A 21,169-nucleotide genomic window follows, 5' to 3' on the forward strand; every position below is an offset into this window, starting at 1 on the left:
GACGATTCTGTTGCTTTGTGTCGTTGTTCAGTTCAGATCAAACAACTCCAGCTTCCTACTGATGAAAATAAAATACATAAAAGAGAGTTTGTACATTCAGAGTTTCTACGAGTCACTGATCTGAGACGATAGTTTACATTTAGAGTCGCAGCCCATCAGGGAACCAGCAGGGAACAGAGAGAAATCATCAGGTTCATGATTAATATGATGATGATCTTTACACATTCATGTCAGAGTTGAACCTCAGATGTTCCCACAGGTTGTTCTCAGTAAATTAATGTAACAGTTGACAAAAAATCATCAAATATCTTTGACAATCAAAAAAAGGGTCTCAGTCCTTTTGTGCTTTTCTTTGTCGTTCATGCTAATAACTGATTATAATATTTAAAACATCTGATATTTTATAAACAAAGTTATAAATTCAGCATAAAAATAACAGATTAATCGTTATCAACAACATCCAGCTTGCTTGTTTCCAAAGTTTTCCACCACATCTCTCGATCCCCATCACTGGCTGGAGATGTCCCGTTGTCATGGAGATTATTTAGTTATTATCTGTAATCTGACCTTTGACCCCTGAGTTGAGCACCTCTTTCTCTCTTTTTAAACTTTTATCAGGAAAAAAGCTCATTTGTTTGTTTATATGAAAACTCCACAGGGAGAAAACTGCTATAACGGTTGAATTAGTTCAAACAACATTGCACAAAAAAAGTTTATACAAATAGTGACGTGAAGAATGAAAGAGAAGTGAGTTCAAACCCAGTTTACTTTCTCACCGTCATTCAGCCGCACGCCACCAGCTGGTCGTGGCCGTTTTTAAAAATCTGATATTTTATAAACAAAGTTATAAATTCAGCATGAAAATAACAGATTAATCGTTAACATCCAACTTGCTTGTTTCCAAAGTTTTCCACCACATCTACCGATCCCCATCACTGGCTGGATATGTCCCATTGTCATGGAGATTATTTAGTTATTATCTGTAGCTGACCTTTGACCCCTGAGTTGAGCACCTCTTTTACTTTTCAAACTTTTATCAGGAAAAAAGCTAATTTGTCAATCGATAAAAACACGAACGTGAGTTTTAATGAGTGACACAGAAAAAACACCTCATGTTGGTTTCTATGAAAATTGCTATAATGGTTGAATTAGTTCAAACAACGTTCCACAAAAAAAGTTTATACAAATAGTGACGTGAAGAATGAAAGAGAAGTGAGTTCAAACCCAGTTTACTTTCTCACCTTCATTCAGCCGCACGCCACCAGCTGGTCGTGGCCGAGCCGCAGCCGCGTGCTGCCACCGGTCGATCTGAAAACGCTCCTGTCACCAAACACAGATAAAGCTCGGGATCAATAAGAGCATCGATAGTGAGGGAAGGAAGAGTCACAGCTTTAAACACACAAACACACAAACACACAAACACACACAACCACCTCCACCAGGCTGCACCACACTGTACACACTCACCCAGATACAGGAGGTGGCTCACTTCTAAAACAGCACATGTGACCCAAAACAAATGTGGGTCACTTTGGGCACCTTCCGCTGACATGTTGTATTGCTGTGGTTTACTTGTGGCCCAGATGTGGCCCGAAGTGGGTCAGATGTGGGCCAAATCTGGGCCGGAACAAGTTTGATATATCGGACAAATATCAATCCTCTAAATGTCTGATTTGATTCATCAAGATCCAGGAATTTTTTCCAGGGAAACTGGTTTAAAAATCCCTTGATCTGACACCAAAAGTGAAAGTGTTCTTCCCAAACCGTCTCATCCATACGTTAAATACTTGTTGAGGATTGGTGCTCACAAACAAACAAACAAACAAACAAACAAACAAACAGGGGCGGAGTTTGTAAATCAGCTTTAGACTCATAGATTGAGATTAACAAATCACCAGTACCCGAGCACTGGGAGTAGAGTTCCAGAGCCTTGGACGTCTGGAAAGTGGGTCATTCAGAGCGGCCACATGAACCTGCAGGTAAACAGACCTGTCACCCCCCCCCCCACGAGCAGGAAGCATAGAGTGACCAGACAGACACTCGGTGCTTCCCCCTGCAGCCCCCCGGCCCCCCCGGCCCGTCAGGCGGTGACACCGGCTGACGTGACGCCCGGCTCCAGTCGGCGCTGATCACAGATCTGCTCCTCAGTCCGGACAACACCGGGGGGGCGACAGGCGGAGAGGAAACAGCTCGGTGACTCAAGCTTTTATCACAGAGAAAGATTCAATTACTAAAAATAACTGAGGGAAACAGCAACAGTGGTCGTATTTTGAAGGTATAACAACAACTACTCAAAGCTAGAATGAGACAATAGAACACAAGGTTTCCTTAAATTCAACAACATGTTGCATTTATCTGTCAAATCTGACAGTTCAGCCTTTTAACTGAGCATTTAAATCAAAAGCTTAAAGGTGCAGTGTGTGGAATCTGGTGACATCTAGTGGTGACGTGTCATGTTGCAGTTGAACACCTCTCACCTCACTCTCCCTACATGACAGAGAACCTGTGGAAACCTTCAGTTGTCATAGAAACTCAAAGGTTTGTCCATGGTGGCCACCGTAGAGAGCACCTGCTCCCGATGTAAATATAAAGTATTTAAATATAAAGTATTTAAATATAAAGTTTCATTTTAGAGTAAAGAAAAACGACAACTTGTACAATTTAGATGAAACACACTTATATTAAATCTCTGCCACTCGATCCTTTCACCTGAATCCTTCACACTGGACCTTTAAATGCTGATTAAAAGTTCATCTTAATGCTGGAAACAGTGTTTATTGAAGAATATTCCCAAAACCATGAAAATGTTGATGCCATAGAAAGAGATGACGACTCTTAGAGCAGCTGAACGAAGGTGCAACTCGTGTGATTCTTATTTCAAGTGCAATTAACAGAGAGAGAGAGAATTAGTTTAGAGATTTCAGAGACAATGATCCCTCGGCTGTGGAGGATTTCCGTTATTTATTCTGAGCTGTGGTTTGTTTTGTACTTTTTCCTCTGTGACCCTGCACACACACACACACACACACACACACGAGCATGAACTCAAACAGCAACGTGTCTCAGGAACGCCCCCTGCTGGACACAATTCAGCTCCTGCAGCAAACTTCAGTCTATGAACCACAAATATCTGATGTTAAATCTTTTATCTCCTTGTCCCTCGAAATGTCAGAGTTTCCACCCAAAGAACGTTCCCATCATTAAGAGGCGGAGACTGTGAGTGAGTGTGTGTGTGAGTGTGTGTGTGTGTGTGTGTGTGTGTGTGTGTGTGTGTTTCCAGAGATTCTGCTGTATAATATAAACATAAAGGAGGAGGTCAGACAACAAGCATGTTCTTTTCATGTGTGTGTGATCCATGTGACACTGTTCATGTCGGTGAGGGGGCGGGTGGGGGGGGGAATAATCCTCCTTTAACTTTTCATCGAGAGATTATAAATCGCAAAATAAGAAGTGAAGATTTCTGAGTGGGGGGGGACTGTTTATTTATTAAAAGGTGGCTTCATTGTGTAATGTACTGTTGTTTTTTTACTCATGAAATTAAAGCTAATATGACAAATCTCCGCTGATGTGATCGGTTCTTTTTATATACGACTAATGCCTAACGCTATATATATATTAGAATGTGTATAAACTACTGGACCTATGTTATATATTCTTTCTTGACCCAGAGGAATCCACAATTTTATTCAAGGTAACAGTTTTATTTTGGTAACTTTGTTATTTCCGTCATATCCTCTTCACCTGTGACGTCTCTTCTATAACTTCTAACTTCTGAAACCTCATCAGGGTTTGGTTTGTCCCTTCTGGGCTTCTGTAGCAACATGGCAGCTTCATGGAAGAAGACTTAAAGGGTTTATACACAACAATTTTGAATTAAACATATTCTGTTTCTGGTGATACATCCTGGACCTTTAAAATGTCTTCCTGAGTTAAGTTATGTTTTCCTGATCTTATACAAACCTCCTGTTTTAATTTGGTTACTTTCCCTCTGTCTCATTTCAGCCTCTTCAAGGTTATTGTTGTTCTTCTTTCTCGTGTTTAATTGCTGCTTAATTCTTAATAAATCTGCATGAAATTCAATCACATCAACCCAGACGGACTCTTCACACAGTGAAGTCGTTACAAACTGAAAAGTTGAGTTGAGCAAATTGTTTAATGAAATGTTCTCGTACGATACACTAACAGAAAACAGGCGTCTTACTAACCTGACAGAAACAAAATGCAATTCTCTTAAAATAAATGTCTCGTTTTTTTTCTTCAGCAAAAAAAGTATAAACACACATTATATATATATAATATATAAACATATATATATTTATGCTGACTGAGGTTTAATTAAATAAATAAAATGCCTTACAAAGTGAATATAAATAAGAAAGTTCCTCCTACACATCTGTAATGGTTTGAACTCTGGGGAACTGGACTAGAAGGTTCCCATGAGCCGGTCATGGTGCGTTCAGGAACCAGCAGCCTGGTCTCCACTCGTCTGTCCGAGCGAATCATAAACGCTGCTGCCGCCTCCAGCGCAGACATGTGTCTCTTCACTCGTGTCTCTTATCGTCCGTCACCACAGAGTCAAGTTTTGAGTTTTAGCAAAACCTGGATTCTCCCGGAGCTTCCAGTAAGTTCTGTTGGTCAGCCACACGTCCCGTCCACAGGAGTCTTTGGCTTTCCTTCAGGAGGAAAAGAGACATAACAGGTTTTCTATGATGTTCTCAACATATATATGATTAATATACAATATATAACACATGTATAATTTTTTAGCAAACCGAGAGTTTGTTTGTTTTCAGATGTTTAATAAATCTAAAGTGTTTATCAAATGTGTCTGTGAGAATATAAGATTCAAAATAGATAGAATTTGGAGGTTTTCCTTTTGAAAACAAGTCTAGAATGTGACAGACGAAACAAACTATCAATAATAATATAAACCATATTGATATTATAAATCATTTTATACAATAATATTGTCTTTTGCACACTCTGTCTACATATTCTTACACTCATAGTATATTATATTATCTATTGTACAGTCAAATACTTATATGTATACCTCTACTATATATCATATATTATTTCATATTCTCTGTATATTCTTTGTATATATAAGTCTATATACACATTTTTTGTGTATTATTTTTATATTACTATTATTATTATATATACTGTTGCTGCCATTATTACTATATACTGCTATTATATTGGTAGAATTACTATCATATATAAATATATATTATGTTTTATTATATACTATATATACCGTACTATTTTTATATACTGTCTAACAATAACATTACCATCATATCATCAGTACTATTACCATCATCTTGCCACTGCACCTTATCTACCTATTTATCTTGTGTTTCTGTTTTTATTCTTTCTACCTCAATATATTTTATTTTATTCTATTGTATTGTATTTTATTGTATTCAAATATACCGGCTGCTATGACGACTTAATTTCCCTTCGGAGATGAATAAAGTAATCTATCTATCTATCTATCTATCTATCTATCTATCTATCTATCTATCTATCTATCTATCTATCTATCTATCTATCTATCTATCTATCTATCTATCTATCTATCTATCTATCTATCTATCTATCTATCTATCTATCTATCTATCTATCTATCTATAAGAGACTAATAAATACTGTAAATTCTATATTAATGATTTACTCATATTTTTATGAATGGGTACTTTAGATGTCCGAGGGAAAGAAACTGTTCTACTTTAATTCCTCTTATTCATATATAAACATTATAGAAACATTTAATAAATAGTTTTTAAGGAAATATAAAGTAGATTTAACATGATATTAAAGTGTTCTTAAGGACCAGGTGATAAATATACAACTACATTACAGTACGTTTAGGATCTGAACTGACTTGAAGAATCGTGGGACGTGCTCCTCCCCCTTGTTCCCCAGCTCTTTCCTCCAGGATCTCTGCAGCTCCTCGATGTCGTCTTTCTTTCTGTCCGCCTCGTCCACCTGTCCCTCCTCCAGCAGCCTGAGGACAAAACACCAGGACACGGTTCAATGAATGAAAACATGACGTGTGTCTCCTCTCCTCCGGACTCGTGCAGCCGATGCTCACCTCTGGTCCGGGCGCAGGCGGCTGTCGGTGGGCGGCAGCCGAGGCCTCAGCTCCGGGTGCAGCTCGTTCAGCTCCATGGCGAAGCTGGAGAAGCCGTAGTAGAGCTGGTGATCCTTCGGCTGAGGATCTGTGGGGGCGGGGGGGGGTTGGGGTTGGAATTTCAAACTTTTTAACTATAGGTTGTGTCTGATAGAATTCTAACCAAATAAAGCTAGAGGTAGTTTTAGCTAGATATTATGCTTCATACAAATGATTATAATAACTGTTGCTGCTTAGTGTTAATAATGAATCTTTCACTTCTTCACTCATTTCTAACTTCTGATATTAAAGGCTTATTCCCTCAGATTCATTAAACTCACACAGAGTTCCAGGAGCTGTCTGATAAAGTTCTGGAGGTCGGACAGAGTGACGTTGTTGACTTAATGTTGTTTGGGTTCAGTTGTTGCGAATGTTTACACAGTCAGGTTTGTTTTGATATCGCTGAAACATAATATTCTTTGCTTCGCTGGACAACAATTTTCCCCCACATTGCATCTGTGGTTCAAGGTCTTTTTTGAAGTAAACAGGTTGCCTAGCAACTACAGCGTCATTGGGAGTGTCTCCCTGTTCTACTTCCGTATTCCAAAAGCCAGGAGGATGGATTACGCCTGTGCACTTCCATAGAGGAGGAGGAACGAAGATCTACTGTTATAAAATATACAGACGCCGGATGTTCATGGCGCTCTGATACATCTAATGTACTGGAAGCCCATTGCTTTGCCGTAACCTGTTCATTGTTTTCTAAATAAATACTTGATTTGACCAAACCGAGTTCAGCTCATCTTCTCTTAAAGGATAAAAGATCACGTTTTCAACAATATATTGGATGATCTGGGTTTTTTTCAGGGACTCACTTGGCTTCCAGACGCATTTGGCCGTGGGCAGCGTGTCGCAGACGATGCCTTCGTGCCACAGGCCTCCGAAGCGGTGGATGACGCTGCCGCTCTGGTCCAGCACCGTGCCCTGCACCTCGTTCTTATTCGTGTCCGAACCCCAATAACGAGACTAGGACAGGAGAGAACTCAGTAAGTATAGACCTCCCCCCCCACCAGGTGGTAAAGCAGCTGGTGGACGCTTCACTCACCTTGACGAACGTGATCTTGCAGGTGCACGCGTTGCTCTTGAGGTTCTGGATGGTGACCTCGCCGTAGTGCTCCATGTAACGCTGCTGACTCAGCACGTTGTGGATGCAGGTCACGACCTTGTTCCACTCGTAGTGGTCACCGTATCTGGGCAGAACAACAACGTTTGGTAAATCTCATAAGTGTTGAGACAGTGAAATGACAAAAACAAACTTTCTGCAGAGTCTTATTATATCTATGAGTCAAAAATCTGAATTTTAGGCCTTAAAAAGTTTAGGAAGATCGTAATTTAAGTTACCTTCATGCACACTAGTTTGTTTGTAGTTATTTAATGTTATTTAATTACAAATCTCACATTTGACACAGAGATTTAGACACAGCTACACAACTCAGAGACAACTACTTGTGTTATTTATGTGTAACACAAACAGCAATGGACCAATGATATAAACCCTTTAGAAACTCATTCTACACTGTCAACTGTCAAACAAATAATAACAATAATACATTTTAATTCATTATAAACACATGAAGTATTAAAGTAAAGCCAAGTGTTAAAATCTGTTTTTTTTTTTTTTTTAAAAAAACATTAAGTTCAGGTAATTGTTGTATTATTCACATGTTTTTGTAGGATTTTTTTCACTGTACATTCGTTTCCACGTCACATCATTACGTGCACGTGGTGAAATGCAGATGTCTGACTGTTGTCTCGTCTCGTGATCCTGAACGCTGGAGAGGACGGTGACATTCAGAGAAAGCTCTTCACGTCTCATTTCTCCCAAACTGATTTCTAACGGAGAGGATCCGTCATCATTTCCCGTGACGTACGATCCTCAGTTACACGTTAACGGCCTCCGTCACGCCTCATCTCACACGGACACGGACATAAATCTGCACCCACAGAGCGGTGGAGATAAAGATCCAACGTTTACCTTGGGAGAGTCACGTTCACCATGCCGGTCGGCAGAATCTCCAGAGACTTCCCCCAGAACTTATTCTTCCATCGCTGGTCTGTTGAGGACAAATATATGTAATACATGCATGTTCAGAGCCAGATAACAGACATGTCAAAGGAAGGTTTGGAGTATTCAAAGTCTGACCTTGCCAAAAAGAGAAGTTGTCTGAGTCTGCGTGGCAGGCGGAGATGGGCGGGTGGTGACAGACCTGGAACCAAAAAGGAAAATGAGCTCAGAGACAAGAGAAAAAGTTATTATACATTACTTAGGAATTTGAAGAGATCAGTTCAGAGTACTAAGTATTTTGTGATGTTCTCTCATTTTGTTATTTCACTCTCTTTGGGTTTTCTGTTTCCTGTCTTATTTTGTAGTCTCGTGTTCCTTGTGTGTTGTCTCTGTCTTCACTTCCTGTCTGTGATTATCTTCCTCAGTCCTCATGTGTCTCACCTGTGTCTAATTGCCCCTGCCTTCCTCCTTTTGTATTTAAGCCTCTGTCTTCCCCTTTGTCCCTTCTCGGGTTGTACTCGTTTTCACACGTAGTCAGATATGGTTTGTCTTGTCTGCTGTCCCGTCCTGGATCCTCTGTGTTCTCCGTGCGCCTTGTCGCTAGGATTATGATTCTCTTGTTCTTGTTTCCCTCCAGTGTTTTATGTTTTGTTTGCGTCTTGTTAAAAGACTTTTGTTATATAAAATACCCTTTCTTTATAACCTTTGCATCCTGGGTCCATCTCTCCCTCAACAAACCGTGACATATTTGTCTTCATTTCTGATTAGAAACCACAACATTACCGTAATAAATCCCTCAGTGCAGCTCTGAGTGGCTCAATTAAACCAACGAGTGATTTATCTTAGTTTACACAGATGTGATAATTGCAGTTAACTCCCCGTCGTGTTTTTACAGATTTTGAAAAGGTCGTGTTTCTGGGTTTGGAAGTGAGACGAACAGGAAGTGACTCTCGGAAGCTCTTCCTGGATACCTGCTCGCAGATGGATCGGAAGCCGCGGTCCTCTCTGATGCACTCGTAGGTTTCTCCCAGCACCGGGTTGAAGGGTTTGTAGTGGTTCCTGAACGTCGCAGAGGCGTAACCAGAGATAGCGAAGGCAGCAATGTAAACCTGCAGGAGATAAAAGACAAACATCTATTCATCCGTTTCCCATCGGTCCCAGTGACACGGTGCCTAGTGGACTGGTGACTCACCATCCTCTGGTAGGGGTCCGGCGTGTTGCTGGCGGTGTCCAGCAGCTCGCTGTACTCCAGCTCCTCACACAGCCGCTGCAGCAGGTTCACCGGCTCGTTGAGAGCAGCCGGCATGGACACCCGGGCCAGGTCCTTCCCTGGGGGGGGGGAGAAACCAGAAGATGAGCCACAGAGAGCCGACGTGTGCTGAGGAGCAATTCACCACTTTAAGAGAATCATATGACTGACTTTAAAGTTTTTAGCTCCAACTCTGTGAAACAAACTCCTCCTTAACATCAGATCTGCAGATTCTGTTTCTCAGGTTAAAACTCAGTTAAAAACTCACCTGTAAAGAAATACATTTTTATAGTTTTTATTCTTTACATTTTGTATAAAACTATCTATTTAGTTTTCTTGCATTACTGAGAATGATCTGGAATTTGTAGGATTTTCTATCTTTGGACTCTCGACCCTGTAACTCTGATTTTGAAAGGCTGCTATCGAAATAAAGTGTATTATTATTATTATTATTATTATTATTATTATTATTATTATTATTATTATTATTATTATTATTATTATTATTATTATTATTATTGCCGGGTCCTTGCCTATGTTGTTGTAGAGAATGGCCATGAGGCCCACGTGGCTGTTGTCCGGACAGTGAGCAGGAAGCGTGGTGCGACCTCCGGTGCTCTTGGGGGCGACGCTGTTCGGACTCTTGGAAATGCTGGCGCGGTACTTCCTGGTGGCCGAGGCTGTGAAGAATATGAATCATCATTAACATCTGACAGTAAAGGAAGTGTTGTGTTTGTATTCACGACAACGAGAAGAAGCAGAAGAGTCTAAACGTGTTGGTGCTTTGACACGTGGACCCACCGTGACCCTCCTCCGGCTCCGAGTTGGTCGTGCTCCCGTCACTGAGGCCGGATTCCGACCCCTCGGAGGAACTACCACAGATGATGTCATCGCTGGCGTCAAAGTACTCGGCGGCCGAGTCTGCCACGGAAGGAGGTCCGTGGGAGGAGCGCCTCCCTCCTGCAGGCTGATGAGGAGGAAGGAGGAAGAGAAGGAGGGATGAACAAAAGGAAACCACACGGGGGAAATGTGCCTGAGAATCCAGACGACGGCCACAGGTCTCACCTCAGATAACGTGTTCGACGGGCGGACGTTCGATTCCCAGACTTCTTGTGCTTTCTGTCTCTCCTGGGACAGAGTCTCGTGAACCGACTTCAGGGATGTGAACACTGAAGGTGAATGAAGACACAGAGGAAAGTGAATTAACAGCTGCACACTCACAAAGTATGAAAATATATAATCATATCTCCATCTCTGTGTATTTCATCCTTTGCTCATCTATCTCCACTCGCTTCTCTCAAGTAGAGGATTGTGGGTAGTGTAGTTCTTCCTGACATCATTAATAAAACAGTTGATTTCATAAAGACTTGTGGCTTCTACAGGAGCCGGTAAAATCCCGTAGCTCGTGGTGAGTCTACCTCGGATTGTTAAAACGTTACGGCAAATAATTAAAATCTCCAGACAGAGAGAGACTGATTTCTACTTCCGGGCCCAGCTGCCTGTTTCTGCTCCTCTGACCTCGTAGCGACGTGGCGCAGATGTCCTGCTGGATCTTCTTTCCCTCGGGCGACGCGACGGTGGGGGGGGACAGCTGAGAGTAGACGTATTCTGGGATGGAAGGGACCGATGCCCCGAGGTGAGGGGAGCTGCCCAGGTGACTGGAGGACAGCTGGGACATGAGGACGGAGTCATTAGTTCATCAGAACAACAGGTCAAACATTCACATTCTGGGTCTCAGTTCTGGTGCTGCATCCTTCAGAGGACGTGGTCTACGAGACCCCAGAAGGAAGAGGGTCTTAAGGCCGGCGCATGCTTCTGCAACGGCGTCTGCGGCTTTTCACGCAGTTGTGACGCAGGACTCGTTCATGGTTTTCCAAGCGTTGCGCGTGTTGCCATGCAATTCCCCGGCAGAACAATAGGCGGAGTAATGTTTTTTGTCGAAGTCGGCTCTTCTTCGGTTTATTTACATCCGCCGGTTAGTGACGGGTTATACTAGTGGTCATAGTTTCGGATCTCTTCTGCCAAGTGCTCTTCTATTTGGTCCATATTCGTTCTTCTAAATCTTCCGTGGTTTCCGCCGGTATTATCGGGCATGAACTGGAAATGCGACTCCGGAAAGGATGTAGTTAGCAGACCAATCACAGCCTTGCCGGCTACGTGACGCTTTCGGAGCTTTGCCGTCTAGTTAGAAAAATTGGGCGACGCACGTAAGAAGGGATACATAAGTACTTAAGGGGCCCGGAAAACGCAGAAGCATGCACCGGCCTTTAGTGGGCCGGATAGATCAGGGGGTTAATCTCAAATGAGTCGGTTTGGACTACAAAGGATTTTTCATGGTCACCCTAACTTGTCCCGGCTTTACACTCATTTGAGTATGAATCCTGGGATAGTTTAAGCTGCGAAGGATCAACGTAAGGACGCAATTGAAAGAGCCTCCGAAGGTAAGAGCCCCCGAACTGAGACACAGCTGCAGTCCGGCTGTTACAGTGAGTAAATGGAGAACAGTGAATATTTGTTATGAATCACTCACCGATTTGGAAATCCCTCGAATAGGCTTTGGATTAGAGATAGATCCCAAAATGTTAAGATTTCAATTTTTAAGCTCAGATACCAAGATTTCAAATCAATGTAAAACATTCTGTACAAACCGAAGTAGAACAAAGTAGGGTACAGACCCGTCTTACCATTCCCAGGACCTCCACCCTGGACAGCGTGCGGGAGTGGCCCCAGATCTTCCCCGACTTCGGCTTCTTCGGCTTCTCCAGAGAAAGATTCTGTGAGAAAATATGAAAGGATATCATCTGCATGTGAAAGGTTCAGTGAGCAGCAGCGAGCTCGCCCGGCCGTCTACCTGTGTGCTGATGATTCGCTGCAGCTCTCCGTTGCTGAACGCCTGGCCGGCCTCCAGCGCCTGCAGCCTCAGGATTAGACGGTTTAGCTCCGACAGGTCCAAGTGGCATCGGTTGAGCTCTGGAGGAAGACGTGACAGGTGGAATCGTTCATTAGGTGGCAGTGAGTTGTTTGACTTTGGCCTTGGTGGAGTTCTGCGTTCTCTGAGAATCCTTCTGGCTTTACAACTGACCCACAACTATTCAAGCTCAATCAGATAAGAAGAAGAAGATACACTTTATTTATCCCACACACATGCACAATCATGCATAGACACACTCATGCAATGGGGAAATTAGTCCTCTGCATTTATCCCATCTGGTGTGATCCTTGGACAGACACACAGAGCAGTGAGCAGCCATGTACGGCGCCTGGGGAGCAGATGTTGGGGGAGTAAGGTGCCTTGCTCAGGGGCACTAGACAGGGTAGGGAGAATAGTCTTCTGATCTTTTGGACAGATCCAGGTTTGTCTTTATGTTGTTATTCTATCAAGGTAAGTTTTTGTTGAAACTCCGTGGAGTCGAACCGTGGCGTCGAACCAGCAGAAGACCTTTTTCTGCCAGTAGTCCAAGTTTCTGCCACTAGTCCACCGCCTCTCCCGATATGATAACAAACAACCTCCTGTGGGACATGTACCTTGGACGCAGGTGTCTGGGTCTCGGCTCTGCTGCAGCCAGGCGGAGACCTTGCTGTTGACGGCAGAGTTCGGTGACGGCAGAACTCCGGAAGCTGCAGCTGAATGAACCACCTGAGAACCCAGAGGACAGAGAACACAGGAGTTCATCTCACTCTGACTCCTGAGACACCGGTAAAACTCTGCTGTGCACTGGAGAGACTTTATTCACCACGTCTCCGTTTCTCTGAGCTCCTCCTCCGGCGGCGGCGCTGAGGCACAGCGTGTGGAGGAAGCCGCCGTGAGCCTGAGCCGCCTCCTTCTTCTTGAACAAGCGATGGGCCTGGAGCTTGGTCGCCCAGATGTAGAAGAGCTCGTGGCTCTTTGCCTTGAGGAGGAAAGAGAAGTCATGAATCTGCTTTTCAAACTGGAGCCACATGTCGTATTTGACGAGTACGTTTACCTTCATGTGATAGAGGATGTCTCCTGCGTCCAGGTCAATACGGTTCGATTTCTTATTTATGGACATGACAGCCAGGCTGACGTCCAGAGAGCCCTGGACACGCCCCCTGGAGACCTAATGAGGAAAACAGGTTAGTTCAAACGGTTTTAAAATCTATTCTGTAAAATATCATGTGGTCAAACTTCATCGTTCTCTTACATCTTGTTGATTTTTGGAGTAGCGCAGGATCCCGGCCTCCAGGACAAAGTATCGCTGAGGAAGAAATCATCGTTCAAATTAAAACGTCTTTATCGGAAAAGGTCAACGTCTTCATTCAGGACGACGGAGGAGTTCTCACCTTGTGCCAACCTTTCAGTGGCCACTTCCTCCTCTTCAGCAGATATCCTTCACAGATCCCCGGGGTCGACACCTCCTGAGGGTTCTCGCTTCCTGTGTGAGTTTCTCCATGAAGGTCGTCAATCACTTCCCAGTCTTTGATTATCTGAGGACGGGAGAAACACACGAGGGGATTCGACTTCTTCTTTTTTTGTAACTGTGTTCACTTCCTCAGAGAAACAGGTCACATGTGTGGGAGGAAGGATTGAAATTCATGATTATTTTCTCATTTAACTGATTAATGTTTAGTCTATTAAACCTTAGAATAAGTGAATATCGAAAAAGTGCAAGATGATTCAAGGAAGTCTGTTTTCACCCATCTCTCTTTATTATGTTTCATATAAAATAATCCCTGGATCCTTTGGTCACAGCTTCACAAATATGACAATTTCCTGATATGTCAAAGACTAACTAATGGATCAAGAAAATAATTGACGGATTAATGAATCAGGTGAATATTTGCCAGTTGCAGTTCATGTTTCTCTGGGTCTTATTTAAATTAAGTTGGTGTCTCCTAAGGTCACCTACAGGGAGGGAACAGTTGTTTTAATGATGTCATCGTCACCGTACAAAACCCTAAACACCTGGTTCACTAATCTCTGAGGTTTGATGTGAACACAAACACAGATTCATCAGGAGAACACACAACTTGTGTGTTTTGATGTTATGGGGAAAACAGAATAAAGGCCCAACAGCAACATGGCCGCCCTGCCTCACCTGTCTGGAGTGACGGGACGACACCGTGCTGCTGCTCCTCCGCGACTGGGACGGTTTCCACGTGGGCGACGCCTTCTCCAGGCCGCTCGCCAGCGACTGGCTGCGGTTCAGGGAGGAGCCGTAAGAATCCATCTCCGGTCTCAGACTTCTGACCCCGACTGGTTGTTGAGATTGATCTGCTGCAAATCACAGAAAGACCCCTGGGACGTCAGCAGGAGTCGGTTAACTGGTTCAAACCGGAGGAGAATCAAACTGGAACTATCCTGATAATTACTTCATTGATTTATTATAATAAAATAAATAGAAAGTGTCTCTAAATAATCTGATATTTTCAAGATAAGACAAACATGAACCTCTTAAAATAATCTAACACAACAACACTGCAACATATTCTGTTAATTTGAAGCTGATTATATTATTTACTGCAATATACTGGTGTTATTTTGTTTCTGTATTTGACCATTTCTGCCAATACAGTAAAAAAAATTATAATTATGAATAATATAATGACTTAATTATCTCTAAATTAATGTTACTGTTGTATTTTTCAGAAAATGATAAAATGTGTTACATTTTAATGACTTTTTTAATTATATTGGCAAAAATTGGCATCCATACACTTCTCTCCTGGAGAAACAGATTTATTGAAATGGAAATAACAATAATTGTCAAGCTATTTGATTAATTAGATGAACACACAGCTCTTTGTTTGACCAGTTCTAGAGGTAGAATCCTAAAATGAACAAATATTCAGAATATAAGTAGTGACTTCTGTGAAAAATATGTCAAAACAAAAACAAAATAACAAAATATATAAGAACAACTTCAAGTCATTGTAAATAAGGTGAGATTTCCCCACAGAGGCCTCGTGTGTTTTGCACATGACGGTGAACGACTCTCTGACGCCGCGGCCAAGCACAGGATTAGCAATCGCTGCCTAATTGGTTTTTCCGCGGCCGTTTTTAGCAGCTTGTCACTCAGACGTGGAGCAAGAAGATCCTGAGACTGGACTCAAGGAAACAGAAGATGCTGACGACAGTTCCACAAACGTAGATGTGTGAGTTGGTTTAGTGGCGTCAACGTATTCTGACATGAACCGTTTAGATAAAACTCTACATTCTGAGAAGAAGAAGCAGCGTTTGCTTTATTTACTCTTACAGCACTTTGCATAAATACCTTTACAACATGCTTCAGAGAAATATTAAAGTCTGATTAAAATACAGAATATATACATTGACGTGCTTTGATGTCAAAAGAGATTTTTGCATTTAAATCTAAAAAGTAAAAATCTGAGGCCACAGTTATTATCAATCAAACTAATGGATCAATCACGTCCCGCTAATTTTTCCAGGATATGAAGCTGTCATAGAATATCTTCACTGTATTATTATTGTGCATGTTCAAAGAATCCATTCAACAATATTATAACCATATAGAATCCAAGAAGAAAATCAGTCAACTTGATCTTTCAAGAAGTTTTAATGATTTTATTCTCATTTTAAGGCAAATTAATTAGTTTGAGTAATGTTTTGAATCATTACACCTCTAAAATAAATCCTGTTTTTTCTTACAAATGAATATTGTGTGACTTTACTTACAGAGAACTAATCCCTACATTCAGCTTGTTTCATTCTGTGAACTGTATTAAATCACAGGAGCCACTGAGACGTTTTAAACTTTAGAAGCAGGAGAAGAACGCACAGTTCCTGATACGAGTCTAAATGTGATCAGGAGCAGCCTGACTTGTTATGTAAAGCTCAGAGCAAAGGATGAGAGTGAGTGACCTCGGTGATGCATGTGGTGGAAACAGGATGAAGGGATTTGCAGGTTTCTGAGCTTGCTTACTCTTTGGACGAGCACAAATACTATTCTGTAAGAACATTTGTTTTTTTTTCACACAGGGTAGAGACAAAGGGATTTTAGATACCAAGCTTTTGCAGAAACACTAGATCCATGTTTGGTTTGACTCATTTCCCAAGTTTTCTCCTCGTGAATGTGTTATTTTTACAGTTGACACTACAGATGAGGTTGTGCACTTTCAGTAAATGTTGTGCAGCCACTTTTAAAATGCAATCAAGAACCAAAGGGCTGTTTCAAAGAAAGCAGCAAAGAGAAATGACTCATTGGTCAGATTGTGTGAGAGGAAATAATATGCACACTCATAAAAACATGAAAACATGAGCTGTTGACATGGAAACAGATGCAAACACGTCAGGAAAGAGGGATGTGGTGAGAACATTGAGATCATGAGGATTATCACTTGTGTCTGGTGATAAAACTGCTGCAAAAATGTTTGTGAAAGAGTGAAAAACATATTCAGCCTCAATCTGGGGGCAGAACAAACTTTTAGAAGTAGACTTGGAGATGATTCTCTGTTCAACGTGTGACCCATAAGTCTGGGAATATAAATAACTGTATCACTGTCACTCAACAGGTTTAAATGTGTGTGACTGTACAGACACACACTGCTGTCTGCACTTGTTATGACTGTAGGAGGCCGCTGCTATTACTTGTGTTTCTTTTTTAACCTTTTGTTTTATCAGTTAAACGTTTTATTCTATTGTCTCTGATGATTTTGTATTAAATTATGTGCCGTCTTTGATTTTAAATGACATTTATTTGCTTCTTGTCTTTGGTGTTCTAGTTTTATTTTTGAAGTTATTTGTAAGGGCTGTTTTGAAAGGTGCTATAGGAATAACGTTATTATGACTGGGGCCTGTGTGACTTCCCTGGTGCTGCAGGACCTCTGAACTATTCAGGGCTGCACAGGCTCTAATCTAAAGCCCATTAAGAAGTCACTGCACCTGCACAGAGGACACACTCCTGCAAACGGATTTTAGAAGGTTTGAACCTGAAAAACACGTCGACACGGTTCATTCAGAACAGAATTCGTGTCGTTTATAAACAGGAATCTGTGTAAAATCGACTGTGTGTTCAGTTCTGGAGCTTTTATCTAATATTCTCCAATCAGGATTAAATCCAATCTTTCACATTTTCGAGTAGAAATCATGTGTAGAACCACGAGAAGACAGATCTTACTTGGAACGTTCCCCTGACTTTCATCATCTGCTTCTGAGCTTCTGGTAAATCCAACAAAAGTCCGACGAGCTGCAGGAAATCTCCATGACGACGCACAGAACGTTTTCCCATCGAGATCCGTCAAAACGAGCCGCGACAGGAAGTCATTCTACATGTTTGATCCACAGATAATCACTTATATATTCTGGACATAATCTGAGTGGCGGCCGCGTTCAGCCTCTGCTGCTGCTGGTGGGGGGGGTGGGTGGGGGGGGAGCTGTGCGTCGTGCGCAATATGTCCTGGGCATTATCCGCATTAGCTGGAATTACACAGTGTCTCTGTGTGGATGGAGCTGCAGGAAGGTAAGTCCTCATTCTGCTGCTCACTCAGCTCCGAGCAGAGAGTTTCCACAGGAGCAGCGAGGAAGAGACGCAACTCTGTGAATCTGGTAGTTTGAGCTGCTGGTGAAGGTTTATATATGATAAAACTAGAGATTCTGTAATATAGAATTATTAATTTAGGTCTTTTCTTCTTAATTTCCCATCATCCTTCAATGTAAAGCTTCTATTAAAGCTCAGAAATAAAGTCACAGGAGACAGATAGAAAAGAGGAAGGTAGACAGACATGAAAAACTCACTGTCCAGTAATCGTACCGTTATAAAAGAGTCACAGAAACACATAATTATTTCCTGTTTGGAGAATAATTGACAGTGATGACTTATCATCTAAAAAGTCTGTTTTTGAGAAACATGTCAGTGTTTCTCCCTTTTCTCTGAACCACAGAAACCATCTTATATTTATGAAACAAACTCTACTAATCCCTCTTCAAGGTATATTTGTTTTATTTGTTTCCATGGTTCTTCCATCTCTGCGCCTTTATCTGATAAACATTAAAGCATCTTCAGACTTTTATTTTGATGTGTAAATACAGATTATGAGCATTTTTATGTGATTTGAACAGTTTTTGTAATTCACTCGTTTTGCAGACACGTGTGAAGTTGTTGAAAACTCCAGAGTAAAATCAGCCTCGCTCAGAAAAGCAGGACATAATAGACTAACTGACCCAGATTAACATGTAATCTGGAGATTAACCATCAGGATCCGTGAGCACTGGTGAGTATTTTGGCTGGAGTGGTTTTCATGAAGCCACTTGAAGCTAATGCTAGCTGGCACTGTTCTCTTATATTCTATAAACAAATCAGAAAGGTAAAGAAATCCACCGACGTCCTGACACTAAGATGATGAGAATATTCTTTACAGCAAACCTGTAGAAGTGAGAATGAGACGAGTCTTCAATACAAAACAGATTAGACATCATTTATTCATGTGTGACAATATTTTAAATAAAGTAAGATCTTGGGCAACTGGGATATTGTTGCAGCATTGTCCATCCAAGACTTTCATAGAGAGGTTGAGATGCACAGAAACCAGTCCAGTCGTCAGAATCCTTCATCCACCAGTGTGAATCTCCAGTGCTCCCATAAGCAGATACACATAATTCAGTGAAAATCTGCCTGGACGTCAAATAAATCTGAAGTGTGCTTCCAGCTCTTCGCTCCCTCGTGGCTCCGAGCATCTCCAAAGGAAAACAGTCTTGATAGATTCCTCTTCACTACGCGGCGTTGCTGTCCGGGCTCTGCTGCCGGACGTGCTGCTGCAGCAGCGCCGACAGGTGGGCCGGGTGGCGCTGCAGCAGGGAGGCCGTGAGGGAGGTCAGCAGCGTCAGGCCGCTCACCAGCTGACCCTGGACCACAGCCACCGACGGCAGCTTGGAGTAGCTCACGATCCCGTCCACACTCAGCAGCGTGTCCTCTATGCAGGCGCCTGTTGAGACGGAGGATTATAAGTTATTATGAATAGATAAAGCTCGTCCACACAAGCAGACAACAGAAGACTAACGTACCCAGTAGAGTCATCTGGGGACTGGACCTCAGAGCCTTCAGCATCTCCTTCACCTTCGGCTCTTTACTGATGAACAGAACCGTCGGGCCGATGAACAGAGGAGCCATGTTGCTGTGGACGGTTTCCATCAGGAAGGACCGAGTCACCTGGAAACCAACAGGAACACAGATGAGTAACTTCTACTGATGTGGACCGCATTCCAAAAAGATCAAGACCAAGCTACAGAACTCTTACAGATTTACATGAGTTCATCTCTACCTGGTTTGGGAAGAACTTGACGATGATGCCATGTTTGAAAAGTCTGTTCTTGAGAAGCATCATGTCCTCGGCGCTGCTGGCGCTGTTCTGCACCACAGCCACCATCTTACAGTCCTGGAACACCTTCTCCAGATCCCTCTTCAGGAGCAGCGTCAGAGCGCTATCCTGACGACGGGAAACATCACAACAGTTTGTCTCAAGCTGTCGAGAAACACGTTCCTGCTCCGATCTGACGTAGCTACAGTTCTTAGGAAAGTTATCAAACACATCACTACTGCACTGGCTGCCTGTCTCCCTCAGATTTCAAAATAGTATTGCTAGTTTTTAAAACACTCTTAGCTGCATTGGTCCCTTTTATATCACTGAGCGTCTAATCCTGTAGAATCTGCTTAGATCTGAAGTTGAAGTTATCCTTCAAAATGTTTACACTATCAATGCTGCTTAAAAAACTTTAATCTTGATGATGTTTTCCTACACTTGACATCTATTGTCCTGGGAGACGGATCCTCACATGTGTCTCTCTGAGGTTTCTACATATTTTTACCTGTTAAAAGGGTTTTTTGCAGTTTGTCCTGACTCTTGCTGAGGGTGAAGGACAGACGACTCACCATGTTAAAGCCCTATGAGACAAATTGTGATTTGTGAATATGGGCTATACAAATAAAATTTGATTGATTGATTGATTGAGATCAGCTGCTCTGTGTTTTTCTCTGAGGCTCCACCACTATGGAACAAACTTCCACTGGGAGTTTATAACATGTCTTTGACGCAGATGTCTCATGTCTTTGTGTCACGTTTCTCTTTATTTGTTTCTGCAGCAGTTATTAATATTGTTTTCCAGTTTTCTTGTGGCCATGGCAGCGTGTTACCTCCTGGACCCTCTTGCTGGCGGACGGGTACGCGCCCGGAGGAACGACCCTCTCCGGGGGAACGTACTTGGTCACGGCCATGAGCTTCTGCCGGAGGATGTGAAAGGGTTTCCGGTGTCTGGTGACGGCCTTGGATCCGTGTCGGACACTCTGTGTGAGCGGAAGCCATCCTGGAGACAACAGAGAGCCAGATAAACACCTGCACAGCTCCCACCTCCGTTAGCTTCCGATGCTAACAGCGGCTAACTATCCTGAAACACTGATCTAACTCTAACCCAGATGATATTTATCACTTCAGGACTAAACACTGATCCACTCCGAGTTAAACAACAAAGTTATAAAGTTATAAATCTCTCTGTATTACCTCGTTTCTGTAGAAACTTCGAACACAAGGTCGCCGCCATCTTTAACCGGAAGTTGTGATTCAGGAAATGACGTCGCCACAAATGCTGCGTTCAGCGTCACTTCGGGAAATAGGAACTCACCGTGTATGACATTTCCTGATTTCCCCTCTGTGTAGCTCATAATAACAGAGAGGTCATTGAACGCAGCAGCGACGTGTTGGGTTGTGTTTAAATCATTTCCGCACAACACAAAACATTTGAACTCTTATGATTATTCATTAACTTTTA

General features: G+C 42.4%; 3 protein-coding genes across 3 annotated transcripts in view; 1 reads left to right on the forward strand and 2 right to left on the reverse strand.

Annotated features, from left to right (window-relative positions):
* The window catches only part of tbx21 (T-box transcription factor 21), a 12,753-nt gene extending 11,413 nt beyond the window's left edge, over positions 1-1,340 (forward strand). Inside the window, exon 7 of the mRNA XM_061095335.1 lies at positions 1,252-1,340. Coding sequence (XP_060951318.1) covers positions 1,252-1,340 — 89 coding nt within the window. The remainder of the gene's footprint in view (positions 1-1,251) is intronic.
* Positions 1,341-4,564: 3,224 nt separating this feature from the next.
* osbpl7 (oxysterol binding protein-like 7) lies at positions 4,565-14,621 on the reverse strand. The gene is made up of 22 exons (XM_061095123.1): positions 14,490-14,621; positions 13,735-13,878; positions 13,596-13,649; positions 13,392-13,511; positions 13,149-13,322; positions 12,958-13,069; positions 12,284-12,402; positions 12,117-12,206; positions 11,963-11,986; positions 10,951-11,101; positions 10,498-10,601; positions 10,234-10,399; positions 9,966-10,112; positions 9,376-9,512; positions 9,155-9,292; positions 8,322-8,385; positions 8,154-8,232; positions 7,224-7,368; positions 6,994-7,144; positions 6,101-6,227; positions 5,891-6,013; positions 4,565-4,673 (listed from the first exon to the last, which is right to left on the reverse strand). Exons 1-22 carry the CDS (start codon positions 14,619-14,621, stop codon positions 4,565-4,567), a joined length of 2,610 nt encoding a protein of 869 aa, XP_060951106.1.
* A 4,185-nt stretch (positions 14,622-18,806) lies between these two features.
* Positions 18,807-20,958, reverse strand: mrpl10 (mitochondrial ribosomal protein L10). The gene is made up of 5 exons (XM_061094998.1): positions 20,902-20,958; positions 20,538-20,707; positions 19,669-19,833; positions 19,412-19,556; positions 18,807-19,332 (listed from the first exon to the last, which is right to left on the reverse strand). Exons 1-5 carry the CDS (start codon positions 20,939-20,941, stop codon positions 19,121-19,123), a joined length of 732 nt encoding a protein of 243 aa, XP_060950981.1. The 5' UTR covers positions 20,942-20,958; the 3' UTR covers positions 18,807-19,120.
* Between the last annotated feature and the right edge of the window lie 211 nt (positions 20,959-21,169).

Source organism: Limanda limanda, chromosome 21 (assembly GCF_963576545.1).
Source record: "Limanda limanda chromosome 21, fLimLim1.1, whole genome shotgun sequence".
Lineage (NCBI taxonomy): Eukaryota > Metazoa > Chordata > Actinopteri > Pleuronectiformes > Pleuronectidae > Limanda > Limanda limanda.